At 49.7% G+C, this 19052-nt stretch overlaps 1 protein-coding gene across 9 annotated transcripts in view; it reads right to left on the bottom strand.

Moving 5' to 3' along the window:
- The window catches only part of pkma (pyruvate kinase M1/2a), a 72427-nt gene that overhangs the window by 32060 nt on the left and 21315 nt on the right, over positions 1 to 19052 (bottom strand). Inside the window, exon 1 of one of the 9 annotated variants that reach the window (XM_038784411.1) lies at positions 5811 to 5946. The exons of 4 other annotated variants lie outside the window; for them this stretch is intronic. Coding sequence is in view for 1 of the 5 variants with exons in the window: in XM_038784406.1 (XP_038640334.1) it covers positions 2910 to 2956 (47 nt within the window). In the remaining 4 variants the exon portion in view is untranslated. Of the gene's footprint in view, positions 1 to 2909; positions 2972 to 5805; positions 5947 to 19052 lie in introns of those variants that run through there. 4 more of the 9 variants (XM_038784412.1, XM_038784405.1, XM_038784404.1 and 1 more) reach the window with 4 other exon arrangements.

Below are 19052 nucleotides of genomic sequence, written 5' to 3'. Positions count from 1 at the left end.
TTTATTTTTTTATTTTTTTTTTTTTTTTAAATTGAATTCAAATTTTGCCTTCTGCCATGGCAGGATTTGAACCCGGGTCTCCGGAGCACGAATCTCTGGATTACTAGTCCAGCGATAATACCACTATGCCACTGCCTCCCCTCGCACTCAATATACCAGCAGTGAATTCATAAATGCTATATTTAATAATGAAAGACTCAAAGAAACATTACCATTTAATTTTTCTACTTGGATTTTTTTTGCACCATCAATGATTAACATGCTGCAAGAATCCATCCCATATTTAAAAGCTAAATCTTTAGATTTTGCCACCAGTCCACAAGAAAGCCCAACATACCTTCCCTGCTGCATATCTCCATGATCAATAAAAAGGTCAGCTGGCTTACTTAGATTCCAATGTGGAGAGAACCAGACCTCCACAGAGGCACTTACCGGCTCCAGTCATTTTGGTCCAATACCGGAGTCTCACCGTCCTGTATGAAAGTGACTAAACGTCATGGATGGAGAAGCACTTTCTAACCTCAGCTTTCCAATGCAAATGCAAGTTCTGATTTCCTCTTCTACTACAGCTTTCAGGACATTACACAGACCACTGCGAGTCAGTGATTAGTAATAGTGTCCAGTTTACTGCCCCTGCAATTATCAGTTTGGTGGCATGAACTGTAAATTCAGGACTTTCCACAAGCTCATTTTCTGGTTTATGGCAATGCGTTAACCACCGGGGTCTCCCCAGTACTCCTCCTCAAACCACAATAGGTGCTAAAGGAAGAAACCATACTCACAAGTGGCAGCAGAAACAACTAGTTTGAAAAAGTAACTTTCGTCAGCGGGAAACCTTACGTAACTTGAACTTAATTGTGGGGTTATACGCATTGAGAAAGGAGAAACAGGCTCACTGTTCTTTCATCTGCATATAACAAAAAAGCTTGACCTATTAGGAGGTCTTCAAAATTATGAAAAGTTGAGAGAGGTAGAAGACACCTAGAGTGTGCAAAAACTTAGGTACTCCCTCATTACCAGAGCAGTTGAGGCAGATAGTGATTTAAAAGGAAACTACACAAGTAAGGCAACTGCAGAGTATGCGCCTTCATTAGATTAGGCTCAGTTGATGCAAACACCAGCATGGTTTTAATGGGCCTAACGGTACATTTGTTTCGATATTTCATGGGTCTGATTCTTGTATCGGTGTACCTTCAAAAGTAATTTTGAAGCTGCTAGCTACGAGTAGGGGGGTTCCACTCACTCGACCAAGATTGCAGTCCCAAACTCTGGCAGCAGATACAGATATTTATATGGGTTAAAGCATTTTACATTCCAGGTTATCTACCTGGACAACTACCAAGTACCTGAGAGCACTCCTGCTTCAGATGGTAGCCATCAAGGTCATGATTAAGGTGACAAGTCCTGAGATTTTCTTCCAGATCTCAAAACCAATTTAGTAGGGTACATAAGAGAACAGTGCCCAAGACTTCAGCTGCCAGATGCAACAAAGTCCCAAGGGCACCCCCCAGGCCAAAGCTACATAGCATGTAGAGCAACTGGATAAGCCAGTTAGGAGCCAACAGGCACCAAATCGGGCCTGAGAGTAGAGTGCCATATGTTGATTATGACTAGAGCACCCAAGAGAAATGTCTAGTGGGAGATAGCCATCATCAAGAACGAACGATCCACAAGATTAAGGGACCCTTTTTGAGCTGAGATGCAAAAAGTAGGTTGCACTGGGTTTCATGATTTATAGGGACCACCTATACTGGATCCCAACTGCAAACAGCCAATGGCTTAATAACCCAAGTGTAACTGCAACATGGAATAATACTTGCACAACATTTTCCATCAGCCAATTATTACAATACATAAAGCTTAAGTCATTGCGTCACAGAGCTTTACGGCTAAGAAAGAGGCCCTTCAGCCCATCGTGTCTGAACTAGCCATCAAGCACCCATCTACTCTTATCCCATCTCCCAGCACTTGGCCCACAGCCTTGTGCGCTTTGGTGTTTCAAGTGCTTCTTTCAGCATTTTAACCGAACAAAAGAACCCAACAATTTACTCTGGCGTCAATGCAAGGTTGATCTAATAAAATTGTTTGCATCAGTAAACACTGATCAATCAATGATACGACAAAAATCTTAATGTCATTTTGGCCCATTTGGGAAGAGGGGGGAATTATGCGCAGCATCTGTCACTGAGCATAACTCAATTATGCTCAAAACATCCTGATGCAGGAAACTGTTTTATGATGGGTGGTGGGGACAAAACGAAAGGACAGAGGGTAGGGGGAGAAATTTGGCCTTTATAGATGCAAACAAATTTCTAATGCCCATCGCCATATTAAAACAGCGAAGCAGGATAGCAATGACATGTCAAGGTCATTCATTCCAGACGGTTTGGATCAAGCACCACTGGGAAAATATAAAAACAGCCACTCTCGCTCTCTCCTTTCATACTGTGGTCTGGCATTTCGAATTTCCAGCATCTGCAGTATCCATTATTCAGTGAAATAGGAAATGGAATCTGCTAATCAGCCTTCGGCAAAAAAAATTTATGTAGGACAAGGAAAGGTTGGATGTCGTCGACATGAGATGATGCTCTTTAGCTGTCTCGCTTTGGCTTGTCTGCAGCACTAATCTAGGTGCTGTAGCAGTCACGTCGCAGTAGCACTGAGCGAGTGTACGTGTCGTCTGCCTCGCATCCCCATACCCTGACTCAGAGGGGAGTGCGGAAAAAATAGTTTGTTTATATAAAAAAAACGCTCGTTGGAACAAGCAATAGGGAAAACGGGTGACCGCTGCAAAAAAAAAAATTGCTGCTCAGGAAGACGGCCCGAAACCTCAAATGACTCAATCAACAGCAAACATTCATTCTAACGGTGAACAGGGGATGGAGGGGAGGGGAACTTGCTTCTCTCACCCAAGGATAGGATTGAATCCACGACTACTGCTGCAAAGGACTCGCATCTGAACAAGAGCGAAGCGTTTACAAGCTCCTGTCCATCTCTCTCCCCCCCTCCCCCCACACATGCAGAATCCTGCAGCAAACTTGGCCTGCGCGAACTCCCTCTGCAGTCTGGCACGGAAGGAAAATGATCGTAATTTTAAAACCGAAAGTGACCATTTTAATTTAACTAGGAGGTGGGGGTGGGGGCTGCCTAGGAAACGCAGTGGAAAGACAGAAAACCTTTATGCGTGCGCGAAGTTTGTGAACTCACAAGAATCACAGTGCATTTATCAATCGTGGCTTTATAAAGAGATGGGGGGGGGGGGGGGGAAAGAGAAGAGACACCTCGCAAGAAATCATTCAAGGATTTGGGAGGGGGAAGAGAAAGGACTAGGCGATTTGCTCTGGCAGACAGCTTCGTTTGAGTGCTGCAGGGGTCATTAATCTTTTGCCTGGAGGCAGAGAGGTCTGCGACACATTATTGCTCGGAACATGGGTTGCTCCATGTCCTGGGCCACTTCAGGCGATCACAATTTTAAAGTCAGGTCAAACCCACCCCCTCTCTCCGAGGGCCGCGAAACATCTGGAGGGTGAAGACAGATGCTGGAAGGCACATGATCTGGGCCGAATGTCTTTGCCATCCGAGCGCCAGGTATCACCATTGCTGGCCACGAGGGATGGCGACTCGCCTCCCCCAGCATGGATGGGCCCGGAAATACAGCATCTACCTTCCCTGCAAAGTACTCCCGGTTACTGGAGATTGAAATCGGAGTGGGAATCCTGCAGGTGCAAAGTTTTGGAAGTGACCTGACCATTGGAATTGGGGGGGGGGGGGGGGGGGGGGGGGGTGCAATCCCAGCCCCGGCGAAAACCAGAAGCAATTTCGATTTGAAACGTAGGCTGGGTGGCTTTAAAAAGGACAAGTTAACAGGCACACGGTACATATATACACACGCACACACACTACATTTCATCCATCTCTCTCCCTCCCCTGCGCTTCTAGCACGACCAACCGCGACTCGGTTCAGCAGCATCTAAAACGCGGGTCGAAGGAACAGGCAACAGCAGCTGCCGTCCCACATTACATTCCAAGCCATGTATCATTTCAAACATTGAAAGAGGAGACATGCGGCAGGACAGTTAGCAAGTCCCAGGCCCGCCGCCTACGTGCCAGTTTAGTGCCGCATGATGAGAGGTCGCAAGAAAGAAAACGTCCTTTAGAGGGGAAAGGGGTAATTGTAAGGGCAAGGAGCACAAAAGACAAATTTTAAAGAGGGAGGGGGCACTCATGCTAATGTTTAAGAGGAGGGGGTCATTCAAGGCAACGTTTAAGAGGGGGGCATTCATGGCAATGTTAATAGGAGTGGGGCATTCATGGTAATGTTAATAGGAAGGGGGCATTCATGGCAATGTTTAAAAGGAGGGGGGCATCCATGGCAATGTTAATAGGAGGGGGCATCCATGGCAACGTTAATAGGACGGGGGCATTCAGGCCAATGTTGAAGAGGAGGGAGGCATTCAGGCCAATGTTTAAAAGGAGCGGGGCATCCATGGCCATTTTTAAGAAGGGGCTTTCATGGCCATTTTTAAGAGAAGGGGGCATTCATGGCCATTTTAAAGAGAAGGGGGGCATTCATGGCAATGTTTAAGAGAAGGGGGAACATTCAAGGCTATTTTTATGGGGAGGGGAACATTCAAGGTCATTTGTAAGGGGAGGGGGACAATCATGGCAATTTTAAGAGGGGGGATTGAAAAATGGGGAAGATGGGGGTTAAACCTTTGAAAGGGAGGACTGGGGTCTTAACGTGGGTGTGAGGTGTTGTGGGGGTGGTGGGAGGAGGTGGTGTTGTGGGGGTGGTGGGAGGAGGTGGTGTTGGGGGGGTGGTGGGAGGAGGTGGTGTTGTGGGGGTGGTGGGAGGAGGTGGTGTTGTGGGGGTGGTGGGAGGAGGTGGTGTTGTGGGGGTGGTGGGAGGAGGTGGTGTTGGGGGGGTGGTGGGAGGAGGTGGTGTTGGGGGGGTGGTGGGAGGAGGTGGTGTTGGGGGGGGGGTGGGAGGAGGTGGTGTTGGGGGGGTGGTGGGAGGAGGTGGTGTTGGGGGGGTGGTGGGAGGAGGTGGTGTTGGGGGGGTGGTGGGAGGAGGTGGTGTTGGGGGGGTGGTGGGAGGAGGTGGTGTTGGGGGGTGGTGGGAGGAGGTGGTGTTGGGGGGGTGGTGGGAGGAGGTGGTGTTGGGGGGGTGGTGGGAGGAGGTGGTGTTGGGGGGGTGGTGGGAGGAGGTGGTGTTGGGGGGGTGGTGGGAGGAGGTGGTGTTGGGGGGGTGGTGGGAGGAGGTGGTGTTGGGGGGGTGGGAGGAGGTGGTGTTGGGGGGGTGGGAGGAGGTGGTGTTGGGGGGGGGTGGAAGGAGGTGGTGTTGGGGGGGTGGGAGGGAGGAGGAGGTGTTGGGGGGGTGGGAGGAGGTGGTGTTGGGGGGAGGAGGTGGTGTTGGGGGGAGGAGGTGGTGTTGGGGGGGGGGGGTGGGAGGAGGTGGTGTTGGGGGGGGGTGGGAGGAGGTGGTGTTGGGGGGGGGGTGGGAGGAGGTGGTGTTGGGGGGGGGGGTGGGAGGAGGTGGTGTTGGGTGGGTGGAGGTGGTGTTGGGGGGGGGGGGAAGAGATGTTGGGCGGGGTGGTGTCGGGGGGGGGGGGGGGGAGAAGAAGAGCCTCTGAGGATGGGATGCCGGCCGGTGGCAGCCATGGGGCCTGGAATCGGGGGGCCTTCCTCCCTCTCCCCCGTTAATAAAAACCGAGCGGCCCCCGGGGTGTGGGAATGGAGATCAGAATCAGATTCCCCTAAGCAGCATCCCTCCTCCCACCCGCGGCCGCCGCGCCTCCAACAAACCTGACCGAGTTTAGACCAGATCCTCCGACAAAACGCCGTTTCTGTGCGCGCGCCTCCTCCTGATATAGACTGCGGCGGCCGCCTCACAGCCCGGCACTCGGGCACGCTCCGCCTGGGAGGACCGGGCCGCCTCACCCTGGGAGGACCTGGCCGCCCCGCATGCGTATACATCCGCCAGGCGCTGGCCTTGGCCGCTCACTCAACCCTGCCCCCCCCCCCCCTCATCCCCTCGCCCCGCCCCCTCATCACCTGGCCCCGCCCCGTCCCCCGGGCCGGAACCCCCTCCGCCGGAGGACCGCGACCGCCTCACCCTCGGAGGACCAAATACCGCCTCGCCCTCGACGGGGGCCCGCTCGAATGCAAAGTACAAACCCTACGTCCGCCCCCTCATCCCCCAACCCCTGCCTCCACTCGACGGCCTCCTCGTCCCGGACCCTGTCCCGGGTTCGAAAGCGGAGGGACTATTTCCCACGCGGACGGATTTGGTCCTGCGGGTGGGGGTGAGGCGGCCGCGTGGCCACGTGACTGGGCTCAGCCCCGCCCCCTCCTCCATGGCCCTGACAACTGCTCCTCTTGCTCAACATGGGATTGAGTTAGAATTAATGTGTTGCTGTCCACTCCCATGAATAAAAGGGCTGACCACTCTTGTTTCTTCACTTTCACTCCCAGCTCTAAAACATCACCCCTGTATTATTAGTTCAAAATCACACCAAGGCTTTGTCTTAGAAACCGTATGGCGCAGAACAAGGCCTTTCAGCCCATCACCTCTGCACCGACCCTTCGAAAGAGCACCCCCCGCCCCACCTGCTTAAGCAGGGTGCTCTTTCCCAGCACCGCCGCAGACTCGATGGGCCGAATGTCCTCCCTTTGCACTGCAGGGATTCTATCATTCCTTCCCCGCAACTCCACCTGGCCTTCGGGCGCTGTCACTCACGGCCGACCCACCCAGCCTACACACCTTTTTCTTTTGGACTGTGGGTGGAAACGCCCCTCCGCAGACTCAGGGAGGGCACGCAAACCCTGCGCAGGCGGTCACCCCCCTCCCACCCAGGCCGGAATTGAACCCGGGTCCCTGGCGCTGTGAGGCAGCAAGCAGTGCTGGCTGCCCACGAGGGACATATTCCTTGACCGTGGCAGGGTTAAGTGGCCTCACTCAAAATGGCCGGGTTGCTTGTTGGGAGTGCCGGTGCAGACACGAGGGAATGGGTCAGTGCCCCACCCTCCCCGCACCACCCCAACCACCGCGTCGCAAGATTCCGCGAATCTTCTAAGAACTCCCTACCTCATAAGGCCGTAGACATGCGAGAGATGTGGCAGAATTGCAATGGTGCCGAGGAGGCCACCCGGCCTGTCGCTTCTGCACTGGCTCTCACTGCAGGTGCAGATATTACATTGTGTCATTTCGCTACCCTCGCCCTCTTCTAAGAGCAGGAGGCACAGGAGCATAAGCAGGCCACTTGACCCACTGGGCCTGCTCCGCCATTCAATGACTGATCTACAGGAAATTCCCTTTCAAATGCTTCAGTTGATCATGTCTCCACCATGCTGCCGGGCATTGCATTTCAGACCTTAACCACCCGCTGCCTGAAAAAGTTTTCCTGCATCTCGCTTTTGCCCCTTTCAACGTGCCACACTCATTCTCAATCCTTTCACGGGTGGATGCCCATTTCTGAATATACTTAAGGCTGAGATAGACTCTTGGTCTATCTCTCAGATGAAGAGATACAGGAAGCAGGTGGGAAAGTGGAGCTGAAGCCAAGGTCAGCCATGATCGCATTGAATGATGGCGCAGGCTTAGTGGGCCGAATGGCCTGCTTTTGTTCCTATTTCTTGGAAATGAATGCCCTGAATGCTGAAGCATAAATTAAGAGGTAACAATGAAGTAGCAACATTACGGTTGATAGATTTTTGTTAAGCAGATGTTTTAAGAGTTGGGGAACCAAATGTGAAGTTAACATACAAGTCTACCATACTATAATTAAATGGTAGAACAAAAGAAAGGGGCTGAATGGCCTACTCCCATTTTATATTCCATTGGGTGGCACAGTAGCACGCAGATGAACAGGTTAAGTGGATTAGCCATGTTAAATTGCCCCTCAGTGTTAAAAGGTTGGATGAGGTTACTGGACCTAGGTAGGGTGGTCTTTCGAAGGGTCCGTGTAGACTCGATGGGGCGAATGGCCTCCATCTGCACTGTGGCGGCACGGTAGCACAGTGGATAGCACTGTTGCTTCACAGCACCAGGGTCCCATGTTTGATTCCCGGCTTGGGTCACTGTCTGTGCGGAGTCTACACGTTCTCCCCATATCTGCGTGGGTTTCTTCCGGGTGCTCCGGTTTCCTCCCACAAGTCCCAAAAGACGGGCTTGTTAGGTGAATTGGTAATTCTGAATTCTCCCTCAGTGTACCCGAACAGGCGCCGGAATTTGGCGACTAGAGTATTTTCACAGTAACTTCATTGCAGTGTTAATGTGAGCCTGATTGTGACAATAAAGATTAATATGATATATTTCATTGTTCCTTACTCCCATGTACGCATGTAGCAAAGTGTACAATAACATGATTATATTTTATGGGGCGGCATGGTGACGCAGTGGTTAGCACTGCTGCCTCACGGCGGCGAAGACCCGGGTTCGATCCCGACCCCGTGTGGAGCTTGCATATTCTCCCCGTGTCTGCGTAGGTCTCACCCCCACAACCCAAAAATACGTGTAGGGTAGGTGAATTGCCCATGCTAGATTTCCCCTTAATTGGGAAAAAAAAAGGCTGGGGCATGCTAAATTTATTTTTTAAAACGTGATTTTATTTTCACGTAAGTTGTATCTATGAGATGCAGTTGAGGGTGAGTGCATGCCAAGTGAAATAGCATGATTATACATAGAATTTACAGTGCAGAAGGAGGCCATTCGGCCCATTGGGTCTACACTGGCTCTTGGAAAGAGCACCCTATCCAACCCCACACCTCCTCCCTATCCCCATAACCCAGTAACCCCACCCAACACTAAGGGCAATTTAGCATGTCCAATCCACCTAACCCGCACATCTTTGGACTGTGGGAGGAAACCAGAGCACCCGGAGGAAACCCACGCACACATGGGTAGAATGTGCAGACTCCGCACAGACAGTGACCCAAGGCGTGAATAGAACCTGGGACCCTGGAGCTGAAATGAAAAATGAAATGAAAATTGCTTATTGTCATGAGTAGGCTTCAATGAAGTTACTGTGAAAAGCCCCTAGTCGCCACATTCCGGCGCCTGTCCGGGAAGCTGGTACGGGAATTGAACCGTGCTGCTGGCCTGCTTGGTCTGCTTTAAAAGCCAGCAATTTAGCCCAGTGAGCTAAACCAGCTGTGCTGTGAAGCAATTGTGCTAACCAGTATGCTACCATGCTGCCCAGCACAGTACAGGCCCTTCAGCCCACGAACTACTCTGAAACTAAGATCAAATCAACCTACTCCCAATCATTCCCGTACACTCCACATGCCGATCCAATAACCGCTTGAAAGTTCCTAAAGTGTCCGACTCCACTACCATATAGAACATAGAACTTAGTAGCATGATTATACATTTGGAAGACAAGTCCTTCAATTGTATGAATTTTGGGGGACTTTGGGTGGGGGATAAGCAGAAATCTGAAACAAAAATGCTCCCAACTGCAGATCAAGTTGGGCAACATCTACAAACAAAAGGGCCAGGTTTATGTTTAAGCTGCACACACCCTCTTGAGCAGGTTTGTCAGATTGGGTGTTAAACCCAGGCACTGCCTGTCCTCTCGGAGCCCGTTGCCCCAGGGACCCGTAGGGAGAGTTCCTTTCTTAACAGGCCATCATCGGTCGATCAACCAATGTCACTAAAACAGATCATTTTCCCATTGCTGTTGTTTGGATCTTGCTGTGCTGAAACTGGCTGTTCCAACAAACGCACAAACATTCAAATTAGGAGCCAAGAGTGGGCCACTCGGCCCCTCGAGCCTGCTCCGCCACCAATACGATCAGGGCTGATCTGACTGTAACCTCAACTCCACATTCTCGCCTAACCCTGATAACCTTCCCCCCCCCTCCCCCCCCCCTCCCCCCCCCCCTCCCCCCCCCCCCCCCGCCTTGCTCATCAGGAATCTATTCACTTCTGCCTGAACAATATTCAAATACTCTGCTTCCACCCACCACCTTTCAGAATTTCAAAGACTCTCAACGCTCGAAGAAAGATTTCTCCTCATCTCAATCTCAAATGACATCTCATTTTTGAACGGTGACCATTAGTTTTAGATTCTCCCACAAGAGGAAACATACTCTCCACAGCCACTCTGTCAAGACCCCTCCATCATCTTCTAAGTTTCAATCAAGTCGCCTCTTACCCTGCCAGTTCCTTCATTAAAACAGCCACTGCACTTCAAAAGTAAGCATTTGGTTGTAAAATGCTTTGAGATCATAGAATCCCTACAGTTCAGAAGGAGGCCATTAAGCCCATCGAGTTTGTGCCGACCCTTTGGAAGAGCACCCTACCTAGGCCCTGGATCCCCTCCCAACCTTTGGACACTGAGGCGCAATTTAGCATGGCCAATCCACCTAAACCTCCACATTTTTGGATAGTGGGAGGAAACCCAGAGAACCCGGAGGAAACCCACGCAAACAGGAGAAAGTGCAAACTCCTCACAGTCACCCGAGGCCAGAATTCAACCCGGGTCCCTGGCAAAATGAGACAGCAGTGCTACCCACTGTGCCACAGTGCCGCCTCATGTCCTGAGGTCATGGAAGGCGCTATATTCAAGAACAATTATTTGGAGACGGAATGTTAGCTTGCAAATTTGGAAGCGTCAAGGCTTGGTTTTTCTTCCAAAAATAAAGCTGAGTGAATAAGAAGAAACAGCAAATAATAATAATAATCACTTACTGTCACAAAAAGGCTTCAATGCAGTTACTGTGAAAAGCCCCGAGTCGCAACATTCCGGCGCCCGTTTGGGGAGGCCGGTACGGGAATTGAACCTGCGCTGCAGGCCTTGTTCTGCATTACAAGCCAGCTGTTTAGCCCACTGTGCTAAGCCAGCCAAATGCGGAGAGGGAGCCATTTACAATGTCAACGAGGATAAGGGCCAGGAAAGGAAGTTGGATGGTCACCTGAAAATAAAAACAGAAAATGCTGGATGAACTCAGCAGGTCTGGCAGCCTCTGTGGATAAGAGCAACAGAGCTAACGTTCCCAGTTCGTGTGACTTCTTCTTCAGAAGAAATGTTTCCTAATCTCACTCTCTTCGGAAGAAGAGTTAACTCTGCTCCTCTCTCCGCAGGTGCTGCCAGGCCTGCTGACTTGATACAGCCTTTTCTATTCTTATTTCAGATTTCCAGCATCTGCTGGTATTTTGCTTTTATTTGGGTGGTCGTCAGTTTAGTCAGGACAGGACCAAAGGAGGAGGAGAGGTAACCTCATTGATGAGATGGGCTTGGAGATGGCCTTAGAGGAGGTAGGGTAGAAGGTAGAGAAAGAGGCAGGGTCAGACATAGGGCAGGGGATCACCGGATGCTTCTAGTAGTAGGTATGCAAACACAGTGGGCGGAAATTTCCCATTGGGAGACAAACAGCCGACACCGGGGGGCTAGGAGCGGCGGCGCGTGAATTCCGCGCGCCGGGCCTTGACGCTTGCGTCAAAGCAGCACGCCGAAGTGACGTCAGCCGCGCATGCGCTGGTTGGCCGGCGCCAACCCGCGCATGCGCGGTTGCCGTCTTCCCCTCCGCTGCCCCGCAAGACATGGCGGCTTGATCTTGCGGGGCGGCGGAGGGAAAAGAGTGCGTCTTTTAGAGACGCCGGCCCGACGATCGTTGGGCACCGATCGCGGGCCAGACACCTGCTGAGCACGCCCGTGGTGCTCGATCCTCCCTCCGCCCCCCCCACAGGCCCCACACTCACCGGTCACGCGCGGTTCATGCCGGCAGCGACCAGGTGTGGTTGGCGCCGGCGTGAACCGGTCGGTTCGGCAGGCCGCCCGGCCCATCCGGGCCGGAGAATTGCCGGTCGCCGTGAGAAAGGGCGAGCGGCGATTCTCCGAGTGGCCTGTCGCAAAACACGGCACGCCATTTTGGGGGGGGGGGGAGAATTGCGGGGGCTGCCAGGGCGGCGTGGCGCACCCGGCCCTCCCGCGATTCTCCCCCCCCCGGCGTGGGGTGCGGAGAATCGCGCCCATAGTCTTTTGCGAGTCTTTATAACATCTCAAAGCATTTGACAACCAACAGATTATCTTTTGCTGTTGTGCCTTGCATGGCTGGCACCCTATCTGTTTGAGTAAGGTCCATTAATAAACGACAATAAAGTAAATGAAGTGCCACAAATTTGCCTGGTACCTTGTCCTATTCCGTGCCATGACCTGCACATTATGCACTGCCAAAAAGGTTGGGGTAAGGGAAGGCAACGCTATAACAACTTTGTTTGCCGCTTTTAAGGAATGAAGGGGAAAGGATAGAGAGAAACTGGATAGGATTTCCCGGTTATTCCCGCCCCGATGCCGGAAATCGCTGGCCGAGGTCAACGGGCCTTTAAATTGGTTCATCGAATTTTCAAGTCTGCTCTTTCTCCCTGTGTCTGCGTGGGGTTCCCTCCGGGTTCTCCGATTTCCTCCCACAGTCCAAAGGTGTGCAGGTTAGGTGGATTGGCCGTGATAATTTTCCTCTTAGTGTCCTAAGATGTGCAGGTTAGGTCGGGTTACAGGGACAGGGTCGGGGGAGGGTTCTCTTGCAGAGGGTTGGTGCAGACTCGATGGGCTGAATGGCCTCCTTCTGCACTGTAGGAATTCTAGGATTCTACTGTATATTGTTCTGAGGAAAAATAATCTTTTTTTGTTCCATTCACTTGTTGAATAGTATTTTATTTTGTAAATCAAAATTTTTATTTTATACTATATGTACGGTGTGAGGGCGGGGGTGAGGGGGGGAGCGAGAGGGTTAACATTCCACAAAATTTCACATTATGGGGTCCCTTACCCAAAGATTGAAAACCTTAATTCAGGGGTGGGCAAACTACGGCCCGCGGGCCGCATGCGGCCCGCCAAAGGTCTTTATGCGGCCCACCAAGTCATTAATTTTTTTTTTTAAGGTTAATGGGGGGGGGGGGGGGGGGGGGGGGGGGGGCTGTTGGGTTACTTACTGATATAGGGTGGATACGTTGACTTGAGTAGGGTGATCATTGCTCGGCACAACATCGAGGGCCAAAGGGCCTGTTCTGTGCTGTACTGTTCTATGTTCTATATGAGGCGCCCAGAATCATAACCGGGTGAAGTAATTATTTTACTTAATATACTATGCGGCCCTTTAAAATTGTGAATTTCTGAATGTGGCCCTTGCATGGAAAAGTTTGCCCACCCCTGCCTTAATTGAACACTGAAGATTCCATCAAATTCACAGGCAAACCCATTCTTAGGCGGTAAGATGACTGTAACAGCTGAGTCACTCTTATCCATATTTATCCAACCGTCAAAATTGCAATGCTCCTAGCACCGTGTGCATTAACATTCGAGAATGGCAAAGCTCCTTCCAACTTCCCATCACCACATCATCTCATAATAAATTTAGTTGAACATTGGAAAATATAAAGCTTTTTGTATTTGATTAGTGTGACATTTTGAGTGTACAGTGAAAAATATATATTTAAGTGCGAATCTACTACAGATATGTGCCGGATTCTGAAGGTGTACTAACATAGCCATGGTAATTCAGCAAAGTATTTTTAAAAAAAATTTAGACTACCCAATTATTTTTTCCAATTAAGGCGCACTTTAGCGTGGCCAATCCACACCTTCAGGTTGTGGGGGTGAGACCCATGCAGACACGGGGAGAATGTGCAAATTCCACACGGACAGTGACCCACGATCGAACCCGGGTCCTCAGCACCATAAGCAACAGTGCTAACCACTGCGCCGCCGTGCCGCCCCGTAATTCAGCAAAGTAAACGGTCCCCGGTTCAAATCATTGCACTGAGGTACAAACGGCCTGTTGTCCAAAGTTTAGCATTAGGCAAAATGCTGGGAGGTTGCCGTGGGTTACTTTGTCAAATCGCTGTGGAGAGGAAGCGAATGCAGCGATTACACTTAAAACACTTGAGAGCGAGAAAAGGGGAAACAGAAACGCTGACAAATAGAACTGAAAGATAATCCCCCATCAAAGAGATTTAGGCCCAGTAGCTCCAGCACATATCCTGCCATTCTGTAGAACAAGAGGAAGCAATTCAAGTCCTCAAGGCCATGGTTGATTTGTTTCTTAGCTCAATCGACCCTTGTTTCCGTAACCCTTAACACCCCGCCAAACCAAAATCTATCAATCTTGGTTTTGATATTTTTTACTTGAGCCCCGTCCACTCCACCTCCAACGTTTTTGGAAGAGAGAGAATCAAAACTTGCAATACTACATAAAGCCAAATTGCAGCTACGTGCCAATTAGGCATTGGAGGCACGGAGCAGAGCTTCCTGGCAAGGGAATTTCAGACCCACCCTCAACTCTTGGCTGCTCCTTTAGGGTTTATTGTTGAAGTAACTAAGGTAGGGATCTGAGGGAAAACTATCCATCACACATTCCGCCTGGGAAATTGTTGCATCCCCAGTGGAGATCCCGGGATCAGGACAATACGATTTCCCATGATCTCCCCAGAATATGAACTTCCCCTTTAAGGGGTGGCGGGACGCCCCCTTTAAGGAGGCTGGGCTTCCCCATTACAAGGAGTGGAGAAATGTTATTCGTAATTTCGACTATCGTCTATGCATTCTAATTATCACAAATTCAACAGGAATGGTATGTGGACTGGGATAGATGCACCAAGAAGGAGGGAACATTTGAAAATGGAGCGGGAGAGTAAGAAAAAATCTATCCCTTGGTAATCTTTCAGCCTTTAAAATAAAAGTCACTACTAAGAACTATTTGAGGTCCAGTAAATGCCTTGGGCTAAACTTGTTCTTTGAATACTATTATTGTGCGGTTTAGAATTTTGACTAAAGGCATTTTGGTGTGTGTACATTTAGTATTTTCAATATGGTGCACTTGGGAATACAATTAGACCATGTCTAATTGGAGAGAAGAGAGCTGACTCAGATACCACACCCTCACTCCCACCATGCATCATGATTATGTTTGCCAAATATGTCATTCGTGTATTTGAATGAGAGCATGTTGCAAATGGGGCCTTTTGCAGTATGTAACAGCTCTAAGGGAGTCATCTCATTGCACCTCTCTCCCAAACGTAATTTTAAATTGTGTCACTGATCTCTTGTGAACTAATGGCAGAGGGAAGGGACGTGTAGACCCATGACAAACTGAACACTGTGGATGAGCAACATAGTGCGGGAGAGTTGCACTGCCAAGTAGTTGTGTTTTGCACTGTGTTTGAGGTTGGATGCCAAACTGAAGTCCAGTTTCATTCAGATTGACAAGAGGGGGCTGGTTTAGCACAGTGGGCTAAACAGCTGGCTTGTAATGCAGAACAAGGCCAACAGCATTGGTTCAATTCCCGTACCGGCCTCCCCGAACAGGCGCTGGAATGTGGCGAGTAGTGGCTTTTCATAGTAACTTCATTGAAGCCTACTTGTGACAATAAGTGATTGTTTCTCATTTCAAATCTGCTTGGTGCTATTTAAGGCAGTTGGTCTTGGCCGGAGTTCATCCCTCAATAAGAAACAAATTATCATGGAATCCTACAGAAGGGAGAGTGGATATTTGGCACAACCCATCTGTGTCAGCTCTTTGAAAGAGTTGCCCGATCAGTCCCATTCTCCTGCTCTTTGCCCATGGCTCTTCAATTCCAAGCATGTATACAATTCTCCGGGCGGCACGGCGGCACAGTGGTTAGCACTGCTGCCTCACAGCGCCAAAGTCCTGGGTTCGATCCCGTCCCCGGGTCACTGACTGTGTGGAGTTTGCACATTCTCCCCGTGTCTGCGTGGGTCTCACCCCCACAACCCAAAGATGTGCGGGGTAGGTGGATGGGCCACACTAAAATTGCCCCTTAATTGGAAACATTAAAAAAGTTTTAGAAAAAGAAAAGATACATATACAATTCTTTTTTGAAAGTTACTATTGAATTTGTTTCAGCTCCAGTTTCGGGTTGCACGTTCCAAATCACAGCAATTCGGTCACGAATTGGTCTTGGTCTCATTTACCATCTCCATGGTGGGAGTGAGGGTGTGGTATCTGAGTCAGCTCTCTTCTCTCCAATTAGACATGGTCTGATTGGACCCCACCCCCATGATGGCCAGCTGAAGATCAGTGGCTGTTTTACAAATGTAAATCACTGCTTTGAAGAATGGATGACACATAAATGCAAGTTCTCGCTTTTTACCTGGTCAGTTATTCCAGCTCTGTAAATTGTCGAAAGCAGTGCATCATTAGAAATCATTAGCTTTTACTAAATACAACCAGATACCGCTTCTTGTTCTTTTTAAACGTTAACTTTGTTTCTCTCCCGGTGCAGGGACTTGAGCGCAAAAATCTAGTGAAACACTTCAGCGCAATGCTGAGGGAGTGCCTTACCGCCAGAGGTACCATCAATTATAGAATCCCCACAGTGCAGAAGGAGGCCATTCGGCCTGAGTCTGCACGTTCTCCCCGTGTCTGCGTGGGTTTTCTGCGGGCGCTCTGGTTTCCTCTGACAAGTCCTGAAAGACGAGCTGTTTGGTAATTTGGACATTCTGAATTCCCCTTCCGTGTACCCAAACAGGCGCCGGAATGTGGCGACGAGGGGCTTTTCACAGTAACTTCATTGTAGTGTTAATGTAAACCTAAATTAATCATGGCCAATCCACCTAACCTGCACATCTTTGGACTGTGGGAGGAAACCGGGGCACCCGGAGGAAACCCACGCCGACACGGGGTGAACGTGCAGACTCTGCACAGACAGTCAACCAAGGTGGGAATTGAACCCGGGTTCCTGGCACTGTAAGGCAGCAGTGCTAACCACTCTGCCACCATGCCGTCCCACAGGAGATGTTAAAGCAAGGTCCTGCCTGTTCCCTCAGAGTCCCATTGCATTATTTCGAAGAAGAACAGGGGAGCTATCCCTACGTCCTGGTTTGAATTTATCCCTCAATCAACACCACAATATAAAATAGACTCTCTGATGTCAAATAGGGAGCTTGCTGTGCGCAAATTGGTTGCCGCGATTCCAAAGGCAGTGACTGTATTTCAAAAGTCCCTCATTGGCCGCTGAGTGCGTTGAGAAGTCCTGAGGACATGAAAGGGTGCTTTATAAATGCAAATCATTTTTCCTCCACAGATGCTGCCTGACCCGGTGAGGAGGGAATTCCCCCGTAGCTGTGCGTGAGGGTAATCATGCAGCTGGGAGTAGCTCTACTCCGAGCTCCGCAACGGCAAGCGACCAAGAGGAGGGCAGAGGAACCGCAACAAGGACACTCTGAAAGGCTCCCTAAATAAATGCAACATCACCACCGACACAAATCGCTTGCCTTAGAATGCACAAACTGGAGAAGAAGTATCTGCAAAGGTGTTAATTGTAATGGTTAGTCAGTTTAGTGAAGGATTAATAATTACATCACTGTGTAAATCACTATAATAATAATAATCTTTTATTGTCACATGTATGAAGTTACTGTGAAAAGCCCCTAGTTGCCACATTCCGGCACCTGTTAAGGGAGGCCAGTACGGGAATCGAACCCGTGCTGCTGGCCTTGTTCTGCATTACAAGCCAGCTGTTTAGCCCACTGTGCTAAACTAGCCCCCTCTTGTCTGTATTTAAGACAGCCACTCAGGGAATTCTGGGAATAGCATAAGGAGAAAGCATGGTGAAAGCATAAGAAGATTAGAGTTAACAAAAGGTTAGATCATAGTGTAGTTAGTGATTAGTAAGATTATTGAGTACTGTATATCAGATTCAATATCACTTAATTATTATCTGTAGCTCAGTAGAGTGTGCAAGCTTCATTTAATTAGCAGTGTGTAATAATAAATTAGTTTTGTTGCCATCTTTTGATTGGCATATTCTTTGTCAACACTACATTGGGTCATTCTGGAAGAAAGGACAAAGAATACAACATATTACCAATCTTGGTAATATAATACCAATCACCTCAAGCATCGCAGGGCAGAGCGTGCAGAGGCCCAGCATGAAGAGCGGAATGAGAGCGCCGAATCCGGAGCGTCCCATCCACCCACCTCATCGAGCACCACCTGCCAGACCTGTGGTCGAGTCTGCAGATCCAGGATCGGACTATTCAGCCATCGTAGGACCCACCTCCCCGGAGTGGAGGCGACTCATTGCCGCCCCCGAGGGACTCGCCCGAGAAGAAGTCGCGCGTCAATCTGAAATGTGCCCCACGCTGAAATAAACAGGCAGCTCTCAAATTTGTCAGCAGATATTTCCAGTCTTGGATAAGTCCTGGCTTTTAACATGCAAGCTGCCTGTGGACAACACGTAGTGCTCCAAGTAAGAGACTTCCACAAAGAAAATGTGGAGGGAATGCTGAGCATTTCCAGGACAGTCTCTCTTCCATTCAACAATGAAATGAAAATCGCTTATTGTCACAAGTAGGCTTCAATGAAGTTACTGTGAAAAGCCCCTAGTCGCCACATTCCGGCACCTGTTCGGGGAGGCTGGTCCGGGAATTGAACCGTGCTGCTGGCCTGCCTGGGTCTGCTTTAAAAGCCAGCGATTTAGCCCAGTGTGCTAAACCAGCCCCTATTTCCAGCAGGCACAGTATTTTTGCTATCATTTTCACTGCTATCAGCCTGAACATGTGAAAGATAACAGTCTAATCTTTGGAAATAAAGAGTCGGACTTCGAAAAGCACTTTGACGTGGAAGCAGCTCAATCCGTTCTTTCTCAATAACCGCCGGTTCACATGAGCCTTCCGGCATGAATAGGTGGAATCAATTTACACTTTTCATCCTTTCAGCATTCATGACAGTGACAAAGCAATTGAGATACACATTGAGATCGTCTTCGGCCATCAATAGGGTCAATCCTCAGCTCGTGGGAATTTTCCGCCACCCATTGTTCTCTCTGCAAACACTGCATTAAAAGGGACACCCTCAACTCTTAGATAACAGATCAGTCTTTCCTGGAAAGGTCACCATGTGCAAGATTTTCACAAAGGGTTATTCCATTGCTGCTCAAATGACCCTCTCCTTTCACAAGGGCAAGCACTTGGCTGCTGCCCACTGAATAGGATCACTGTAGTTCGAGCCAACATTTCCTTCTTTAAAAAGCAAACTTCTACTTTTCCGCCTATTCGCATTCTGTACTGGAAGCCGGTTGCCCCCTTTAC

Source organism: Scyliorhinus canicula, chromosome 24, assembly GCF_902713615.1.
Source record: "Scyliorhinus canicula chromosome 24, sScyCan1.1, whole genome shotgun sequence".
NCBI lineage: Eukaryota > Metazoa > Chordata > Chondrichthyes > Carcharhiniformes > Scyliorhinidae > Scyliorhinus > Scyliorhinus canicula.
Note: the sequence above shows the minus strand (reverse complement) of the source record. Positions and strands in the feature narration are given on the sequence as shown.